General features: G+C 36.6%; 1 protein-coding gene across 1 annotated transcript; it reads left to right on the top strand.

Moving 5' to 3' along the window:
• Nucleotides 1–375: 375 nt before the first annotated feature.
• On the top strand, nucleotides 376–6,393 carry LOC107771254 (GATA transcription factor 24). Its single transcript, XM_016590594.2, has 7 exons — nucleotides 376–767; nucleotides 1,725–1,808; nucleotides 1,894–2,027; nucleotides 3,232–3,342; nucleotides 3,557–3,662; nucleotides 5,867–5,938; nucleotides 6,038–6,393. Exons 1-7 carry the CDS (start codon nucleotides 426–428, stop codon nucleotides 6,125–6,127), a joined length of 939 nt encoding a protein of 312 aa, XP_016446080.1. The 5' UTR covers nucleotides 376–425; the 3' UTR covers nucleotides 6,128–6,393.
• Nucleotides 6,394–22,490: the final 16,097 nt, after the last annotated feature.

The following is a 22,490-nucleotide window of genomic DNA, read 5'->3' as shown; positions in this document are numbered from 1 at the left end:
AAATTTATGTCCAGCTTCAGAACATTCTTTCAAAGGAATATTTACTAGTATTCTCATGCCTGGAGGTGACGAGTTTGTTAAGTCTTCCTGCTCTAAATAATCAAGTGGAATAAGAAATCAGCTTGTCGAGGATATTTTCTTATCTGGTAGAGCACACGCAGGGATAAGTAATTTGTGAGAAAAAATTGTAGTAAATAGAAGGAAGTTGGGATTTGGGGGCTTTTCGCTAGATTAGAGGGCAAATTTGAAAATTTTGCTAACGTTGAGAGTAAATTTGACTCGATAATATAATAGAGGGTAAATATGAATAATATATCAAAATATTAGGGTATATTTGGCCATTTTCCCTTGTATAAAAGGGTTAATATAGAGCAATTTTTTTTTAGTTTTTGGAAGAAGTGAGAGAGTCAAATCGTGGAGATGCGATGTACAGGAGAGAGACAATGAACGGAACAGTACAGCAAGAGAGACATCAACAGACTCATTTCGCTGAAGGGAAAGACGACAACGATGACGTTGACGTCGCCGGCGGAGGAGGAGGGGAGTCCATAGACGATCCTTCTCATCACATTCGCTACGACCACAACTACCACCACGCCCTCCACAACGGCGGCGCCGGCGCAACCATTGAGGAGGCTGCTGCGCTGAATGTTGTGGAAGGCGTTGCACATAATGCTCTCTATGTCCCTGGCGTAGGAAGTAGCAATCAGCTTACGCTGTCGTTTCGAGGCCAAGTGTTTGTGTATCCAGACGTTTCACCTGAAAAGGTGCTTCTTTTATTAGCCCTTTTACTCGGAAATCTTGATCGTTTTTGTGCAGTGTGCTATAAAAGTGCATATTTTGCTAAGTGAATTATTTTGATATTTAAATTGAGGTTAAATGTGTGTTTCAGGATGTAATTTTTGGCTCACTAACTTATGCATTGTGCTTAGTATATTCATGGATAACATTACTAGTTTCCCACATGGATTAAAAAATACTAGCTTCACATCCAAGGGTGTGACCTGACGGTCAACAAAGTGGGAGGAGAACCATGAGGTTTTAGGTTCAAATCCTAGCGGAGGCAAAACCCGCTAGGTGAGTTCTTCCCATTTGGCTAAGCCTGGGTGGGTAGAGTTACTCGATACTTGTGCTGATGGTTTGGACACCACCATCATGAAAAAGAAGGATCTAAAAACTAGGTTTTGCAGGAAGCTCTAGGGAATGTTAGTCCAGGCAAACATCTGCTTTTGTGGAATAAACGTGTCCTAATAGAGTGAAATGGATATAGAGGAACCATATAGCTGATTGTAACTAGTGTGGGATTGAGGTGTAGTTGTTGTTGCTTTTGTAACTTAGGTGATTCAATACTCGGAAATTGGAAATTTCTATGATTCGATGCGAAGGATGAGTTGGTATGGATATTGATTAGTCTTTGAAGCAAAGAGGTCATGGAAGGTTTTTGCTATTTTTAATATCCGAGTGACAGTTAACTTTCAAAAACTTATGGAGATGGATGGACTTTGATTTGGCTTAGTTTGTTGAATTACTTTTTGCTTGTCTACAAGCATCTTGATGAATCAATCAATTATATCTCAACCCCGAATTAGTTGAGGTCGGCTAAACGAGTAATCTGTATTCCACTCTAGGTAGGTCCTTCTCATCTGAACACTGAATAATCTTGTCTCATAAGGCAAGCATTGTACAGAGGAGTAAAAGTTTCTTTTGTCTTCATTAATTTTCAGGTTCACGCAGTGATGCTGCTGTTGGATGGATATGAAGTCCCTACTGGCACCGCTGCTGTCAATGTGGCTTCCCAGAGTCATTGGGTATAAACTTTTCTCCCAACATGTAGGGTTTTGCTGTTATTCTGGTTTGCAATCAATTAACCTGCTTCTTCTGCAATTTCCATAGGCTTCAAGTGAAGGTCCTGGAAGATTGAATCAACCACAACGGGCTGCTTCTTTGAGTCGCTTTAGGGAAAAAAGGAAAGAACGATGTTTTGATAAAAAGATTCGATACACTGTTCGGAAGGAAGTTGCTCTTAGGTAATACAGCTTCATTTATTTCCTTGGAGGACATCATGTTAGATGTGTTGGAGATAAATGAGTTTCTGCCATGATTGGTCTACCATGACTAGTCACTAGTCATCTCCACCAATTTTCATTATGTCGCTAATTGAGCTTTCCTTCTAATCTATTTGTGTGAAATGGACTGTCCAGTAAACAAAACCGCAGTCTTTTTAAAATGTTTTGGGTAATGTAGATATCACTGAGAAGATAAACATAATTAGTTATATATAGACATAGCAAAAGGTTATAGGGCCAAGGAGATATGCCATCTATCCCAAAAAAGAAAAACTTTAGAATGTGCCTCTTAGCTCCAGTTGAAAGTGATCAGTGCTGTAGATGGTGATGTTTTCGCCAAACTACTATCCCTAAAGTAAAGGGACAGAGAGTATCATGAGTGGCAGAGCATGGGCAAGGCTCATGTCAGACGAAAAAGAGGAGGTATTTAGCAGAAGCCCACGTGCACTGAAGATTTTAAAGTTGACTGTTACCATAAATAAGGCATTGCTTGACATGCGAATATGACATTGTTTAATGCCCTGACCTCCTTATAACGGAGTCCCAATTCCATGGTTGGATATACACTTTCAGTGACATGATCATTGGAGGAACCTCGAAGGAGCCTAATGGCATCGCACACTAGTGTGACATAGACCTTGGTAACGTGTTGACTTGTTGGCCAGCCTTCGCTTAGAACCAAGCATGACACTTTGGTAGGTTATTCTGGGCGTCAAAAGTTGGTCGTGGTAATATGTACATACAATATTGGTAGTGAATGCAATCTTCCATTGGCTCATCTCTCATGCAGTCATGTTTCAATCTTCAATTTGGGCGCATGTCATTTGGAAACTCTCCTTCAATGGAAGTAAAATGTCTATTGCTAAAAGATGTTTTTAGTGACATACTGACATCTAGTTTTGAGCTTGTGACATTGTAAATGACGGCGGCATCTTGAGCGTCAGGCTAGTTGTGGACCAATTATTGTTCCTTTTTTCTTTTTCTTTCCCCAATGTTTATGTAGGGGTTACTCGGTTCTTTTTCTTTTCCTATTTGAAGCTCTAAAGTTCAGTCTTTGCCTATTCTTTAACATGCAGATTCTAGTTAGGGTGGTTTACAAAGTATTTTCAGTCAAAATTGATCTCCGTGGTCTATTGCATCTCACAGATCTCTGTTTTGCTATCAGGATGCAGCGTAAAAAGGGTCAATTTACATCTTCCAAGTCAATCTCTGATGAAGCGGGTTCTTCTTCTGCGGAGGGGAATGCAGGCTCTAGCCAAGAAGAACCAGAAACATCGTGAGTGTCAGACTTCTGTAGTTGTATTCTGTTCTGTGAATAAGTCCCATGGCCATACCTCTCCTTATCCAAAAAGAAAAAGGTCTGACAGCAATACCTCTGATAAGTTGTTCACCCGTTCTATAGCAGAAGATCAAACTTTATGTGGCGTCTGAGTTGAACTGATAAAATCAAACAAATGCAGCACCTGAGATCTTTATTTTTTTCTCAACAGATGTAGACATTGTGGAATTAGTTCGAAATTCACTCCTATGATGCGTCGTGGACCAGCTGGCCCGAGGTCGCTCTGCAATGCATGTGGACTTACGTGGGCCAATAAGGTTAGTATTGAATTTAAAGACCTTGCTCACTTAGGTTTTGTAACTTATCAGTTCAAACAATGATAATTGTGTCCACATTTTGCTCCATGTATATGAGCCTATTTATGTAGAATAGATTTGTGTGCTATGTTGTTTTACCATTCTCTTTTTCTTTGATTATGGGATAAGCAGTGGTCCCTTGATCAAATTTTGGAGGCATTCCTACCTACCTAATGTCAATTATTCCCATTCCCAGTGACAACTCTTGTTTCGGTTAGCTCTTTTTAGATGGCATTCCTACCTAACTAATGTCACTTATCCCCATTCCTATTAAAGTTTAAAAAAGGATTAATCGTTTAAGGACTAAGTTTATGTGAGAAGGAAATTCAGAAAAGAAGAGGTGGCACTTAGTGAAATGGCAAGAGGTAATGAAGCAGAAAAAGGGAGGTGGATGGGGAGTTTAAAAAATTGAGATTCCACAATAAGAGGCTCCTATAAGTGGTTATGGAGACTTAATGATGATTGGAGGAAACTGAAGGGATGTGATCATCACCAAATATGGTAAAGAAGACTGCTGGAAACCTTGTTCAGTTACTACACCGTTCAAAGCTGCAATCTGGAGTAACATAAGTAAATTATACCTATAAAAAAAACATAAGTAAATTATGGGGTGGGTTTGAGAATAAATTGAAGCTGGAAATTGGAAATGGAAGTTGCATGATGTCTGGCTGGGTGAAAGGAGATTAATGCATACATGTTTTCTATTTTGTACAGAGCTGCAAACAGAAACTATATGGTTGCTGATTGTTTTGTAGATAACGGTTGGAGCATAAAATTTGGAAGAAATTTTGGTGATTGGGAAGTGGATAAAATTAGTGAGTTATTGGATTATTGGGAAGTGGATAAAACAAAAACTTTTGCCTGTGTTGGATGGATTGCTGCTAAGAATGCTTGCTTAACACAAGACACTCTTCAGAAGAGGGGGTTTTCACTATGCAGTAGGTGTTCTTTTCTGAAAAGGGACCTTCAGAAGGTTCCTTAATGATCGGGAGGTTATTAGAGTGACTGAATTCTTCAAATTGCTGGATAGCTTCAAAGGGATTGTAGAGGAAGAAGACAGAATAGTATGGGAAAGAGATAGCAGGGGAATTGATACTGTGAAGTCAGCTTATAGGTTTCTAAATTGTTCTGGACAACCACACAATGGGCCGTGGAACTGGAAGCACATCTGGAAGGTCAAGATACCTTTTAAAGTGGCATGCTTTTGTTGGCTAGTGGTTAAAGAGGCTGTTCTAACCCATGATAGTTGAGAGGAATGCAACTATGCTCTAAATGTTTTTTGTGTGGCAATGGGATTGAAACAAATAACCACCTCTATTTACATTGTAAAGTGACCAGCAAGTTGTGGTATTTATTCATGAGTATGAAAGGATTAAACTGGACAGTACCCAGGACAACTGCAGAAATGATGCTGGAATGATCCAGGTATCCCACTGAGGCTGAAGAAATGGTGGAGCATTGTCCCAGCTTGTATTTGGTGGACAATATGGATGGAAAGGAGCTGTAGATGCTTTGAAGATAGATTTAGTTCTGAACAGAAGATCAAGATGAACTGTATATTTTTGTTTCACTTTTGGTGTAAAGAAGCTCGTAGAAGATGTGGAGTCTATAGTGGACATCATTGGGGCCTTGTAACTTTCTGTAATCTCTTAACACAATCTTTGTGATAAGGTTACTTTATCTTATATATATAAAATATGTTACCTTCTAAAAAAATAATAGCTTACTATTACGCTCTGCGGGTTTGGACTTTGTTAAACATCTTTGGAGTGCAACGGATGATGCCTATGGATATGAATAGTTTGCTGCTGTGCTGGCTTGGACAGAGAGTTGGAAAAGAGCTAAAGCAGATCTGGAGGATTAGTGGGCTATTTGGCTTGAGAGGAATAAGAGATGTTTTGAGGATAAGCAACTACTTTCGTCTATTGTAAAGTATTTTTTTTTTGGTTGGTATCCACTCTATGAAATGTAACAACTCTTATCCAGTGAGTTCATGAAATGTGTACTTTTTTACTTTTTAACACTCTTTTTCTCGACTTCAATTATCAAGTTTTGAGGTAAGTTGGGAGTCAGATTTAGAAGTTATTTCCATCACTCCAATCAGGAATCTGATTTAACGATTGATGATATTGCTTTGCCCTCCTTGTGGTGAATTGTGATTGCAGGGGATTTTAAGAGATCTTTCTAAAGTTTCAACTACAGGAGCTCAGGATCATACCGTGAAATCTAGTGAACAGGTGCAGCTCTCTCTCTCTGGTGGGGTTCTCAATATCCTTTGATTGTAGTTTGTCTGTGCCCTCAAATTAACCGTCTTTGTATGATATTCTCGCTGCTAGAGCAATGATGAAGCAAATGGATCAGATGCTATGGCTGCTGCTGGTATCATTACTTCAGATGATGAAAACACAGTGCTACCGCATGAATGATGATAAAGAGCTCTACTTTGCGGTCACCTCTGGTGGCAATTAATCTTTCTTTAAGGTGAAAGACCTGAAATTTATGTGTCTAATATCTGCCAAACTTGCATACTTTTGTACATAAGAAACTATAACTTAGGCAAATACGTAGAGGACCTTGTTGCATAGATTTTAGGTCATTCCATCTAGAGTTTTATTCTGCTATTCAAATGTAATTTATTTTGAATCTTTATCCCAGATATATACAACTCACTAAGCACGTAAGCTTTTTAAAATAGTCCACCCTCGATCCATGATATTCGTGTGTGCAGAGGTAAGAAGTTATAAGCTATAACAAACTGAAGCGTGAACAGCAGAGTATGCACACAAGAGGGACTAAAGTTATTGTGATACTAGGGAAAATTGATCTCATGATCTATGCATGTAATTTAAATTCCTAAAGTTATGTACCAGAGAATTAATGTATTATTGGTCCAATTAATTCAGTTCCTGGAAATTATTATATTTTCCCCGAATAAAATTGGCTGAAAATGATTACTTTGAGAAGAAACGTGTGAACCTTCCCAATAAAAGAAAGTCAATCATCAAGTTGCAAGAAAAAAAAGAGAAGGTTAATGGTACATGTAAAATTAAATGGAGAACCGAGTGAAAAATCTGATATATTCGACGGGCTTCACATCCAATCTATTATTTGCAGAGCTTTTTGTTTTGTACCTTTTTTCCTGGGGTAAAGACGACATGATTACCTATAAAAATTAAAATATTTATCATGTTCTGCCCATTAAAAATTCTACCCATTAAATAATTATAAATGCTACCAATTTAAGCTAAAAGACACTAAAACCCAAAATAACGACCAAACACCTAATGCCGTAGCTATAAAAACGGAAGAGCAGCTCAAATTTTGATAGAATTTCACAAAAACTAGCGCATAAAAATTGAGATTACAACAACAAAAATTTTAGATCACAGAGTCATTGTTGAAGATTTGAAGATCGCGATGCAAAGGCTGAAAACACAGAACGATAGCAGCTAAAAATCGTACCTTTTTTCTACTCAAATTCTGTTGAACCAAAAATATTTTCAATCTGCAGATACGAATCATAGCAACTGATTTGAGTTCGAAGATGCTGAAACTTTTGCGGCTCAAATTCGCATCGCGTTGTTCAGATTTTGATTTTGGAGATTAAAGAAGTTCAGCGCTCAAACTATGTATAAGCATCGAAAAAACTAAATTTTAACTGAAATTATATTCCCAATATTGAGAACTGGAGGTCTGAATCATAGCAGCTGATTTGAGTTGGAAAAATTTGTTGCTCAAATTTACCATTTGACAGTAACAGTGTTGAGATTCGATTTTGGAGATAAAAACAGTTAGTTCTCAAGCTGTGTAAAAGCATCGAATAAAAACTGATTTTTAACTGAAATTCTGTTGTCAATATGGAGATCTAAAAATCTTGAGTTCTGAATCATAGCAACTGATTTAATTTGAAAACATTTCTTGCTCAAATTCACTATTTGACATTAATAATGCCGAAATTTGCACTGTTGAGATTCAATTTTCGAGATAAAAGCAGTTTAGTTTGATAATCTAAGTTGAGACTCTGTAGAACAATGGAAAATATACCAATTTTTCTGCAGCACAACAGAGAATGGAATGATAATCATAATTTCATAAATTTTCATGTTAATGCAATTCTAATAAAGACATACTGAAAATTTGAACAACTTCTCAGAGAGATTGAAAAGCAACCGCAGAAGGACAATAGCACAATAGTTATTCAATATGCTATTGCTCAAGGATATCCACCTATTACAATTTGCAGCGATATGAGCGTTAATGTTTACATGAAATTGAAAAAATCAAGTGCAGGGATGACAACACTCCCACATAACTATGTGTGTCATTCGCTGAAAATACTATTGGTGCAAGCACCTCCAATGTCGATGTTGCTACAACTTCATCAGAAATTGCACAATCTGAAACCAGTGATATGATAAGCATTTTTAACGTGCAAGAAGGAGATGACACCGGTATGCAACTTGATGATGCAAACATCATAACTGATCCATTTCATCAAAAAGTTGAAAAAGAACAAATTTACAAAGACAAGAACCTGTTGGTTCTTGTTATGAAATAATATGCAGTCAGAGAAAAATATCAATATCAGGTTAATTAAAGCCTAAAAAGGTTCATCTGCATTTTTGGAAGTAAAGACTATATGTTTATTTCCATTGCTTGCTTATTATGTCATATTAAATTTGTATACAATCAGACTAAACCCTGTTATGATAGTGTTTTTATTTTCTGTAAAAAAAAAAAGTTATCCGTAAAATATGATACTTATACAGTATATCAGTATGCTATATCAATATACTATATGAGTATAGAATTATACTGGTTTGTCCGTGTGTTTACTGACATCCATATATTTATTTTCATTAATGTATAGTTATTTTGATCACTATAGTTTGAATTTACAATGGATTTGCAGCACCATATTATAGATATTTAGCATATTTTGGGTATACCATTATTTTGATAACTCTTCTATGCACATAACTGTATTTGTATTATAAATAGGTATACCCTTGATTGCGTGGATGAAAGATGCATTTGGAGCCTTAAAGCATCAAGTCTACGAGCATCAAAACTTTTCAAAGTGATGGATTTCGATTATGTCCACAGTTGTTTAAATGATAAGAGGTTTTATTCACAAAAGCAAGTTATCTCAGCTTTTGTTGTAGTTATGGTACAAGATAAGCTTGTTGAGTCCAAAACTATATATACACCAACATATATCCAGAGAGACATCCAAGAAGCATATGGTATGGGCTTAAGCTACATGCAGGAATGGAGATTAAAAGAAAAAGCAATGCAATTGTTGAGTGGAACACCAAGTGAGTCATACAAAAAAATACCAATATATCTTTACATGTTAGAGTACGCTAACATGTAATCAGTGATGCGACTAGACACTGAAGTATATGGATGCTTCTTGTATGCATTCATAGGGATATATGCATCGATTAGAGGCTGTATCTATTGTAGGCCAAAAATTATAGTTGGTGGAGGTTTTTTAAAGTCAACATATAGAGGGACCATACTCACGACTTCCACGCAAGACGCAGAAAGTAAGAAAAAAAGTTTCAAAATCAGTATTGAATAATTCATGTACTTTAGTATTTCAAAAATGCAATTCAATTACATTCAATTAAGCAGCAAAAAAGATCCTCAGTATCATATGATACCAATATGGTATACAAGTATACCAACAGAGTATATAATTATTTTGCTACATACCTGTACCTACCTATGACTATACTACTATATGAAATGATATATTAATATTGTATCTTGTAATTAATATTTTTTATTTGATTTTACAGGACAAATTCTATCCTTGCATAAGCAATTGTTGATTCAGAGAACGATGGATCGTGCGAGTGGTTCTTGAGAAGTTCAGAGAAACCTATGGACAAAGAGAGTGTATGTGCATTGTATCAGACAACCATGATGGTATATGGAGAGCAACTTAAATTCTTATCCAAAAGTCCCTCATTGTGCATGTATATTCCATCCGTGGAATAACATAAAGACGAACTTCAGGAAGAGCCAAAAAATAAATTAAAGAAGTATACTTTGCGTTAGCAAGAGCATACATTATTGAAGAATTCAACAGTCATATGACAGAGTTAGAAGCTATTGATAGTAGAGTGAAAACATTGATGGATATTGGATATGATAGATGGTCCCGGGCACGTTCCAAGGCAAATAGAACTATGACCATGACAACAAATATTGCAGAATCACTAACTGCAATAAACAAGCACGCAAGCGACCTCCCAGTTGTTAATTTGCTTTACTTTAAGACGATCTTGACATAGAAAAGGAATTACACCAGTTGGAAGAATGCCGTGAAATCATTTATGAAGATCGGCGAAAAGTATAAAACTATATTGGCAGATAATATTATCTCATCACAGGCAATGACGGTATGCATTTTAAGAATCATAAAAATACTGCATGTACTGTAGTTTACTTCTGCACCTTAGACATTTCACTAAAAAAACTACATATTGTTATTAAAAAAACTATTACTTCACACATCTAATAATTTTTCTTAATTAAAATTATATTAAGTGTTGCCATCAACTGAGTTCTTACATTGAGTAGTTGATGGCCAAATAAATGTGGCGCGCCTACATAAAAAAAACTGTACTTATGGAATGTTTCAGCTAGACAATATTCCCTGTCCACATGCAATGGCAATTATACAAAAAATTTATATGGATGCATAAAAGTATTGCTCGGGTTACTACATTAAAGACTACTTTCTAAAAACAAAAGAGATACCGGTAAATCCTTTGCCAGATGAAATTACGTGGCAAATTTCAGAACATGTCTCTTCGTTTGTGGTACTACCACGAAAAGTAAAAATAAACCAGGATGACCTAAAAAGAAGAGAGGCATAGGAGGTTGGGAAGGACATACAATTACATGTGTACTAAGCGGAAAAAAAGGATACAACCGGAGAACGTGTAGAAATATTCCAAAGAGAGATTTATATAATGCTTCAATATTTTTTATAAAACTCATATATGGTAGAATCATATCATTTGAATTTCCAAGAAATAAAATGCAAGCCTTACTCTTGACATATAGTTTGTATAGTGATTGTTTGCTAAATTACTTTTTCAGGAAAGTACTTGTATTTTCAATAAGAATTTGCTTATTTGGTATTTTAGTATATAAAAGTGAAGCCATTTACATGCAGTTGCTGCAGGAAAAAGGCACTCAAATTCAATGTGATACACAAATGGTATATATGTATACCTTATTGGTATATAGTTGTATTGCGCTAATATGGCTAAACTCAAAATTTGTGCAGAAATATAAGTGGTGCACCAAATGCAATATCTGTACAGAATTCCTTAACAAAATGGGTAGGCTTTGTAGCTCATGTCAATATTTTAGTATAACAAATTGGAAGCCATTTACATGCAGTTGCTGTAAGAAAAAAGGTACTCAAATACAATGTGATACCCAAATGGTATATATGTATACCTTATTGGTATATAGTTGTATTGCACTAATATGGCTAAACCAAAATCTATGCAGGAATACAAGTGGTGTACCAAAATACAATATTTGTACAGAAATACAAGTGGTGTACCAAAATATAATATCTGTACAGAATTCCATAACAAAATGGGCACACTTTGCAGCTCATGTCAGTATTTTAGTATATAAAAGTGGAATGCATTTACATCTAGTGGTTGTAGAGGAAAAAAGATACTCAAATACAATGTGATACCCAAATAGTATATATGTATACCTAATTGGTATATAGTTGTATTGCACTAATATACCTGAACCAAAATCTTTGCAGAATACAACTGGTGCAACAATGCAAAATCTGTACAGAATTTCTTAGTATAATAGGCATACTTTTGCAGCTCATATAAGTATTTTAGTATATAAAAGTGGAATGCATTTACATCTAGTTGCTGCAGGAAAAAATATACTCAAATACAATCTGATACCCAAATGGTATATCTGTATACCTAATTGGTATATAGTTCTAATGCATTAATATATCTGAACCAAAATCTTTGCAGAATATAACTGCTGCACCAATGCAAAATCTGTACATAAATTTTTAGCATAATAGGCACACTTTGCAGCTCATGTGTAGACAGGTAAATATGTAATCTAACTGCTCAAAAAAATAAAAACTTAGCAGATTCAACTACAACTAAAAACTGTTCTTAACACAAATTCAAACCCAATTCACTTTATAAAATATTTCAATCTTATTCAAACAAATATGTTGCCAAAAGTAAAACTGCTAAACTGAAGATAGATTCCAACACTAAAAATACATAATCCAAACTAAAAACTGTTATAGAAATATATTATAATATTACAATTATATTCATAGAACACAAACTTTTAAAGGCAAGCATTTTACAATCTACTAATGCAAAATATCATACTTCACCAAAAACTATTAAAATCCTGCAAAGTTTTCATGCTACTATTAACAAACAGCAAAAAGATCCCTATACTAGTTCTTGCACTTTTTTCCATGGGTCTTTTTTGTTACTCCTGGAGCCTTTGACTCCCTTGATTCACCATGCAACTGCTTGTTCCTCCCATAGTTCCATAATAGTATACCAAACCTGGCTCGAAAACCGTCCACATAAAGATTGTCAACAGGCATTGGAAGAGCTTCAGTAATGTACTCAGCAAAGCATGCAACATATACTCCACAATCTTTGAAATAAAATAAATGAATATAATACAAAATTAATTAGTATTGAAAATGTTAACATGAATGAGGAAAACAAAGTAAAAAAAAGTAACTATTCTTACGAATTTTGCCGCATTGGCAGATTTGTAATCAGTTCAATCTCAAAGGGATCAGTCATGTTTCTACTACAATGGCACTTTTTTTAATTATAAAAGTCAATGCTAACCAGAAACAGGGGGATCAACATAACATTTACCTCTGCCACCTTTTGAACAACTTTTGTGCTTTCGACCACGTAGGGAATCATATATATAAAAACATCTCTTATGGAATGATACACACCACAATATCCAATGCTATTTTTCTGCCAAATTAATTAGAAAGAGGGCATGATCAATCGGAGTGTTGCAATACATCCGAAATCCTTTCATGTACTCCACGATATCGTCTTATCTATCAATCAAATGATCTTTTTTCCCACCTTTTATAAATTCTACATAAATCCTTTGAAAGATATTATTAAAAAGAGTATATGTAGTTGTGACTTTGATTGGCATATTAATTACATATTCTGCCTTCTTCCTTAGATAGTAAAATATAATATTGAAGTGCTGCAAAAAAAAATAAATTATATACATATACTGTTAAAGTATACTGTATACTCTGATAGTATCGTATTGAATTGAATACATAAAAATAATACAATAAAATAAAAAGTATAAAAAGGAAGAAAATACCACTAACACTAACAGTATGTATGAACTAATACAAAAAATAAAATAAAGCAGTATATATACCGAACTAGACAACGGCCTGCCGGAAAAATTTTGTGTGATAAAATATCTTATCATCAATCTGTTCAACTTTAAAGTCATTCTACCGTGGGAAATGAGAGCTCCGATGTTCTGCAACTCGCATGCGAGGTGACAGTAGGCGGAGACGATGTTCCAGTTGCTCAGTTGGTCGGAGATGGTGAACCAGCTGTCCAAATGGAACAAGACCAATGCCAAAGTGTTTCTGCTTCTATAGAGAATCTCCCTAACCCATCACAACATGAATTCAATCGGTCAAATGCCACAACTTTACAAAAAATGATTTCTGCTGCTGTAACTGTTACAGGTGTTCGACCAAATGCACCAGTCAATTCCACTCAGTCAATTGCGCACCAAACACATGGAAACCAACCTCCTACTGATCATGAACTCCCCCAGGTAATTGGAATGCAATCACAAGGCCAAAAAATGATGCTCGACCTCTATCCTCTTCAATAGGAAACCAAGTGGTCGACCTCACTGATGCAGCTGTTCAAATTGCACAAGAGCACATAGAGAAGGCTCCTGTTAATGAGGTAAATGCAATCCCCTCCCACACTCCTCAATATGATGAGTTGAGGCTTCAGCCTCAACATAAAATGACCCCAAGCATCCGTTCTGCAACTCCTATGCCACAGATGTCTAGCCATGTTGTTCATGCCTCCCAACCAGCTCAAATAAAAACTCAAACCACCACTTCACCACCTGCATCCACATACCCAAAGATCTCAGCCAACTTTGATAAACCAAAGTACCTACATACCTTTAAACCACCTGCAACCTCTAGCAAAAATGCCCAGCTTCAGACCACTAAACCAGATGCTCCACCCAACCCTCAAGCCCTTAACGTCCCCAATCATCCTAAAGAAACCAAATACCCAACCAAAAGAACCAGCTAACTACCCTGCTCCACCACCCCCTACTATCACACAATCCCTAGCTACCAAACTAAGAGCCAGGCAGGCTGCAGAGATAGCCCCAAGAGAGGTTGGTCAGCCTCCTACAACGAGTACCCAGCCCCAGAACAATAACCCAAACACAAAAAATTGTCCTAGATTACTCAAATATCTTGAAGCCTACCTCATTAAATACACCCATGCAGAAAAACCCTACTGTCGCGTCTGGAGAACCAATACCAATCAAACCGATCACGTTTTTACATGGACAACCTCTCATCAAGTGGACGGAATTAGAAGTGAAGCGTATGAATTTGATCGAAGGTTTGCAATATGCTGTGGTAGGCAAATTTTCTTATGGATGGCCGGAATTGCAGGAGCTACGTAGAATAATACCACCACAATATGGTATTAAAGGTGAGTGTAACATTGGATTATTCAGGGATAAACATGTTTTAATTCGTTTGACACTTCTGGAAGACTTCATCAATTTATCGTCAAGAGGAGCGTATTATTTAAAGGCAAGAGATGGATATCAATATCAAATGAGGCCTTTAATATATGATTCTAAGTTCAAGATTGACAAAGAGACGACTATGGCTTTAGCGTGGATTTCATTCCCCAACTTGCTGCCTACATTCTTTGTGAAAGTGTGCCTATTTTCTTTAGCTGCTGCAGTAGGCACGCCTTTTCACCTAGACATGGCTACAATTAACAAAACAAGACCTAGTTGTGCTAGGGTTAAGGTACAAATTGACTTGTTAGCTAAATTACCTAAGAGGGTGCGTATGGACATTGAAGATGAAGTTATTGGAGCTACGAGGACTGAATGGGTAGGGATTCAATATGATTATATTCCTAAGTATTGCAAGGAATGTAAATTGCAAGGACACAATGAAGAAGCGTGTTGGAGATTACATTCTGAGTTGTTGGAGGAAACTGAGAAAGATAATCAAACAAGGAAGAACAAGGACGAGAACAAGGGCAAAGACAAGCAACCTTTGATGATTCTTACAAGTGGCAAAGTTGTGGGGAATGTAAGAGAACAATGGAAAGAGATTAAAGACAATCGTGTGAAGACTATTAATAAGCAGAATGAAGTTCAAGAGAAAACTAGAAAGGAGATTGTTCCAGTAGATGGAGTGCAGGCTCAACAGATTCAGGTAGCCAACAAATTTGCAGCATTGGATGTGATTGAAGAGGAAGAACATTTTGAAGATAATCAGTTGGCAGTGGTGGAAAATAACAACGTACTCAATAGCTCTAGACCTAATCCTAGTGATACTAGGAAGAAACTTAATCTGACAGCACCTGTTTATAAACCAAGTTCACCTGGGATTGGGACAGTCAAAGATGGAAATAATTCAGCTATTAAGGCCAATGACAAGGAGAAAGAACAAGCAATGGGGAAGGAATCCACAGCTCAATGGGTTAGTCGTGCTTTTGGAGGTAACAATGTAACAACTAACCAATCGTGCCAGGAAATTCCAACACAATCTTTAGACACAAACGAATTGGCTGAGCAACAGTTTTTAAAAGAGCGTGTCACTTCTTCTAGAGGAAGGCTGTGGTGTGACCAAGTAGAGGAGGATTCAGAAGAGGGTGAATTCCAAAAAGAATATGATGATGTTGATGAGGAAATTGAAGTATAAGATCAACGAGATGAAGAACAAAGTGTTAATGGTGAGGGGGAAAATTAAGAAGCAGCTGAAAATATAGTCAAAGGGAATGAGGAAAAAGGTCAAATTGAAGCATCATTAGTAAAGGAGCAAAATCAGAATCCTATCCTTAGTCAGGGTTTATATGAATCTACAGTGAACCCTAAGTCACCTACAGTGAACTTTACTGTAAACAACATTGAATTAATTGATCCTGGTGGAACCAAAGGAGGAGGAAAGCGTAAGAGTACTAATGATGACACTCCAATGAAGGACGATGATGATGGAATACAAAAATATTTATATCCTGCTCCTCTTAAGGAGCTTGGAATCAAGGAAAAAGCTGAAAACACTGTTACTGCAGCTAGTACAGTTTCCACAACTGCAATAGCTTCGAAGGAGAAAGCCAATAAAAATCTTGTTCCTACAACTATTACTAATCAGATGGTAACTCAACAACATTATAGTGAAGATGAGGAAAATCAACCAGGTAAATGAAGGGACTTGGATGAAGAATCTACTACACAGAACTTCAGGAATGTGGCAAGACATGGAGATTTGTCACCCAGGCATAATGAGAAAGGCAAATCAACGGGGAGAGGCAGAAAAAACGCACAAAGGAGATCCCTAATGTACCAACAGTGGGGGTTCAAACAAGGAGAACACTATCTAAATCCATAAATTAATCATGAATGATCTCATATGGAATATTAGATCGGTGAATACTATGAGAACCTTTGAAAGGCTTATTACAATGCATAGACAACATCATTTCGAGTTCATTGGATTGATGGAACCAATGCAGCAGTCCAGGAAGCTAGAGAGATACAGGAGGCAGATTGGTTTTGCGCAGGCTATTTACAATGTTTCCAATAAAATTTGGGTTTTTATTGACGAGAAATTTGATATAACAGTATTACTTGACATGGAGCAGCAGTTAACTTCAAACTTTTTGTCACTGAAGAACACAAGGAGTTTATTCTTACATTAGTGTATGCTAAAGGTAACTCAATTGAACGAATTGAACTATGGGATACCCTCAATGCACTTGCTCAAGACATGATCGTACCTTGGTTAGTTGGGGGGGATTTCAATGTTATTTGGGATGAGGAAGAAAAATTTGGTGGATTGCCAGTTTCTCTAAATGAAGTAGATAATTTTCGACATTGTGTGACTACTTGCAACCTCTTTGATCTTGGTTTCAAGGGAAGCATATACACTTGGTGGAATGGAAGAGCTGAGGAAGATTATATTTTTAAGAGATTGGATAGGTGCTTGGCTAACTTTGAACTTCAACAAATGGGACCGGGATTGGAAATTACTCATTTGTCAAAAATAGGATCAGATCATAGTCCTCTTTTAATTACTTGCAATCCAGATTCAGCACACATCAAGAAAACCTTCAGATTCTTGAATTTTTGGATCAAACATGACACCTTTCAAGATCTCAAGTCTTGAAGAGGTGGTGATGGTGCACAAAACACAATTTGAACTAAACCCTACAATCCAAAATAGGGAGAGGTTATATAAGGTACAAGCTGAGCTATTTAGATTTTTGGCTTTAGAAGAGGAATTTTGGAAGCAGAAGGCCGGAATGTCTTGGTTCAATGATGGAGATAGGAATACAAAATTATTTCATGCGCAAGTTAATGGAAGAAGAAAGAGGTTACAACTGAAAAGAATACAAAACAATGATGATGTGTGGATTGACGAGAAGGAAGCCATGGCACATGAGGCAGTAAAGTTTTTCAATGCACAATTTTGTGAACAGCTCATAAATAAAGCTAAATCTACAGTATATATGCATCACTTAACTAATGAAGGTATAGTAAGGATGGTTGAAAGAATTACAGGAATTGAGAGGGGAGATTTTTCATTCACCTATTTGGGATGTCCAATTTTTTATGCAAGAAGAAAGATGGATTACTGTCAATGACTTATAAATAAGATCCTTGATAAATTACAATCTTGGAAGGGAAAGCTTTTGTCCATTGGAGGTAGGGCAGTATTGATATCACATGTTTTGCAAAGCATGCCCATTCACCTACTTTTGGTAGTGAATCCGCCAGCCTTTGTGATCAATAAGTTGCACAAGCTCTTTGCTAGCTTTTACTGGAGCAACTCCACTGATGGAAGGAAGAGGCATTGGGCTTCTTGGGATACTCTATGTTTGCCTTATGAAGAAGGAGGGGTGGGTTTTAGATCACTGCATGATGTTTTGAAAGCTTTATTCTGTAAGCTTTGGTGGAATTTTAGAACTAAGTCTACACTTTGGAGTTCTTTCATAAGCCAAAAGTATTGTAAAAAGATGAACGCAATGGTAGTTCCCTGGAGATATGGATCACATGTGTGGCAAAAAATGCTGGAATGTAGAGACCTTAATGAGCACCAAATATTATGGCATCCAAAAATGGGATCATCTTTGTTTTTGTTTGAAAATTGGACAGGATTAGGAGCCTTATATTTTAGCACGCCTCCAGATTTTTTCTGTGATGAATCAGTACAAAATATTAATGAAGTTGTGTTAGAGGATGGCTGGGATGTTGATAAAATTAGGGAGTTGATGCCTGAAGACTTTGCTAACCACATTCTGGAAAATATAAAACCTGCAGTAGCTTGTAATATGCTCGATCAACCATTCTGGATGCTTGAACCAAGAGGAAACTTCACTGTAAAATTTGCCTGGGGATAGTTGAGAAGGAGAAAAGAACTTTACAATGCTTACAAGATGATTTGGGTAAAAGGTTTACCATTTAAGATAGCATTCTTTATGTGGAAGGTGTGGAAAAATAAAATACCTCTTGATGACTTCTTGAGGAGGTTAGGGTACTTAATGGCTTCGAGGTGTTGGTGTTGCTTGAACCCGAAGGAAGAAACAATGTCTCATGTGTTCTTCTCATCATATACAACTAAGAGGGTATGGAATTATTTTCTATCATGTGCAGGTATATCTTTGGAGAATTTATCATTTCATCAGTCGATAGTGCCACATAAATGGCCTGATTTGCTTAACATGATGGAGGTTTATACTCCAAAACTGAAGGTTACCAAGGTGATATAGGAACTACCTTGTGCATCGAGGGGGAATCCTGGGAGGAGTGCAATAGGCTTCGTCTTGAGAAATGAAGAAGGTGATGTAGTTTTCACATATGGTAGGGAGATACAGGAGAATACCAACACAATGGCAGAAGCAATAGCGATTCTGGAGGCGTTACGATATTGTGTAGCTAATAGCTATACACATATTGAGTTGCAAACAGACTCTATGTTACTCAAGAATGTGATGAAGGGAAGGTGGACTTGTCCATGGAATCTGATAGGATATGTTGAAGACATTAATGTACTAATGGCTACTTGTGAAGTGAAGGTCTCACATATTATGAGAGAAGGGAATAAGCTAGCGGACCACTTAGCTAACTATGGACTAGACTTTGGTCATATGGAGGCTCATGGATTTGGCGGTTTGGACACTCAAGGAAGAAGAATTGTGAATAGTGATAAATTGCAATGTCCATATCTAAGGGTAAGGGTCGCAAGGAATTCTTAATAGGAGGACTGGAGGATGATCGATGGAGGGAGGACAATGTTGAAATAACCACAACGATATTTTATCAACTTTCTGGAGAGGGAGACAACATTCACGATCATCCAGTTCAAATCCTTATGGAGGAGAACTTGGTGTTCCTTTTTTTTCACTAACAATGTGTTCTTTTTTGCAGGGAAAGCTACTGTACTCATGTCTTATCATTTGACACAACTTCAATGGGTGGTATTAGCACTATGTGCTCTTTCCCTAGAAAGAATGTCAATGATAAGCACAAGCATGAAGCTAGGAGTATACTGGGATATCTAGAAATCTAGTTGTTTCAATTTGGGTACACTCATCCATCAAAACACTCCTCATGTAGTACATCCAAATACTATGTGAGGGTCTCAAGTGTTGTGATACGGAGTGTAGGTCGATACATCAACGAAACAATGAAGAAAAGAGGCCCAGCAAATGTTGATAATACATGGAATTGGCATGCTAAAGCAGTAAGGAGATCCACTCGAAGAATGCAAGTCCTACTGTGCATCAAAGAAGAAAGGATAAATAGGAAAATAAACAAAGCAGACAAGGTAAGGACCGCACATCGTCTACTATGGACAATGATGATCATCGTGGATCTTTGGACAACTTACAAACTTAAGAAGAACTGGATTGCACTGAATTTTATAACCATTAGGCTAGTTTTAATTTATGGTTTCTACAACTTTGCTATTTCACAGTCGAGGTTAATCATTAGATCAATTTGTACTACCAACTTTGGATATCATATTTTTAAATTTGGTAATAGGGAGTATGTACCTATCTTCACTTATTTCTTTACATCTTGTAGGACCGTATGGTATTTTGGTTTTGTTATATATATATATATATATATATATATATATATATATATATATATATATATATATAAAAACTAGCCCTAGACACCTTGCCTAGTGGATTTGCTGGAAAAAAAATAAGGGGAAAAAAAGCATCCAGATTCCTAGCATCAGGTAAATACACTTCCCTATTTCATATAGAAGAAGATATGGATAAGCAACACATCATCAAAAATTAAGAAAACCTAAAAATAAAAGTACATGGAAACATAAACGCACTCTCCCAATTGCATTTCTGCTTCAATAAAGTTTGAGAATGCAGTCGTAAGCTTAAAATCAATAGGCACTGAAATGTCATTTACAAATAGAAATTTTCCTTTGATAACCTTTGATGATCCTCCAACACACTAGCACCGGATTGCGAGTCATTCCTAAATGGCGATTGTTTTACAACTGCAGGCACCTTTTTTGTGTGAATACTACATGAGTTTTTTCAACATCTGTTTGTGTTTGGACAACAGTTCTTGATACCGATGGAGCATGTTTAGACTTTTTAACATCACGAGTTGTCAGTTCATTTCCAGATTCATTTACATTATATCTTCTTCCTTGTGTAATGGCAACAATTAGATCAAGTTGAGAGTCAGTATATTCAAAATCAGAATCCAAGCCAAGATCACTCTCATGTCGACAAGAAGCTTAAATTACAAAATATTAGTGAATGAACAAATATAAAAAATTAACAAATAAAAAAAAGAAAGAAAAGTTATATATAGCAGATGTTACCAGAAGGCAAATTGACATCACTGCCACCAACATCCGCTCGACCAACACCATCAACCCGAGATGCTAAACACAAGCATTACTGACAACAATATTTAAATAAAAAACTATCAAAAATATCAGATTTACATATCAACTTCAGAATTAGTAACATTAAGAGTCGTACCCTACAGAGCAATGTTTTTTCGTTGTAACGATCCGATAGGTCATTTTGAGTACTAACCTTAAATTTAGTGTTCCGAGATCTCCCATAACTTCATTTGATGTTCCTTGATTTGTGTGCGTAGTCCTTATAGTTTTTCGGAAAGTATTTATGTAAAAGTTTAAAGAAAATATGATTTTTGAGTTAAAATAAGGTTAGAGTTGACCACAGTCAACATTCTTGGTAAACGACCTCGGATCGGTATTTTGACAATTCCAGTAGGTTCGTATGATATTTTTGGACTTGTACGCATGCTCATTTGGGGTACATGGTGACCTGAGCGCATTTCAGCGCATTATGTGAACAAATTATGAAAATTTAGTTTAAAATTGAAATCTTGATTTTTGAGGATTGATTCTTGGTAATTGATGTTATTTTGATGATTTGAGGTAGATATCAAGTTTGTATGATGTTATTACACTTGTGTGCATGTTTGGTTTGGAGCTCGAGGGGCTCAGGTGAGTTTTGTAGACGTTGCGGATTGATTCAGATAGCTGGTGTGTTTCAGTTTCTGGTGTTGAATTGCAGGTCTCGCATTTGCGAGGACCTGTTCGCAAATGCGAACTCCACTTTTACGAAGTCGAGCTCGCATTTGCGATAATTGTCAGGGCAGGGAAAACTTTGCATTTACAAATAAATATTCGCAATTGTAGATATGCCAGAATCGCTTTTGCGATAGGTTGGTCGCTTTTGCGACTGGGCACTAGACTTAGGCAGGTTCGCAAATGCGAACCTTTGACTGCATTTGTGATAAAGGGGTGACTCGCAAATGCAATATTTTTGTCGCATTTGCGACTTCTATGCATATGATACACTGATCGCATTTGCGACTAGTGTGTCGCATTTACGGACATCGCATTACGAACAAGTGTTCGGAAATGCGATGTATGCAGCTGGGTTGTAACGACTCTACCGATGATTTTGTGTATTTGTACATATTTCCCCTTTTAATGCTTTACACCTGTGTATTTGTAGTTTTATGACTTGCGGGGTTGGTTAGTTTCGTTTCGAAAAGGTTTTGGGTTGATTTGGACCATTTGCCTCTTGGTTTAGAAGCTTAAGTTAAAAATGATCCCGGATTGGTATTTTGATGGCTCCGATAGATTCGTATCGTGATTTTAGACTTAGGCGTATGCCCAGAATTGAATTTGAAGATCCGTAGGTTGAATTGTGTTATTTAACCGAAAGTTGGCAATTTGAGGTTTAGAAGAATTCCCAAGTTTGACCGTAGGTTGACTTTTGTCTATCGAATTCAAAATTTGATTTTGGGACTTGGAATAGGTCCGTTATGCTATTTAGAACTTTTCTGCAAATTTGGTATCTTTTGGAGTTGATTTGATAGGATTTAGACACTTGGTTGCAATTCTAGAGGCTCTTGAACTTTTCTTTGAAATTC

This window comes from Nicotiana tabacum, chromosome 9, assembly GCF_000715075.1.
Source record: "Nicotiana tabacum cultivar K326 chromosome 9, ASM71507v2, whole genome shotgun sequence".
Lineage (NCBI taxonomy): Eukaryota > Viridiplantae > Streptophyta > Magnoliopsida > Solanales > Solanaceae > Nicotiana > Nicotiana tabacum.
Note: the sequence above shows the minus strand (reverse complement) of the source record. Positions and strands in the feature narration are given on the sequence as shown.

Coding starts and splice junctions, on each gene's coding strand:
- LOC107771254 (XM_016590594.2), top strand. CDS start 426: ATGTACAGGAGAGAGACAATGAACGGAACAGTACAGCAAGAGAGACAT. Junction 1,809..1,893: donor TGGCTTCCCAGAGTCATTGG/GTATAAACTTTT, acceptor CAATTTCCATAG/GCTTCAAGTGAAGGTCCTGG. Junction 3,343..3,556: donor CAAGAAGAACCAGAAACATC/GTGAGTGTCAGA, acceptor TTTTCTCAACAG/ATGTAGACATTGTGGAATTA.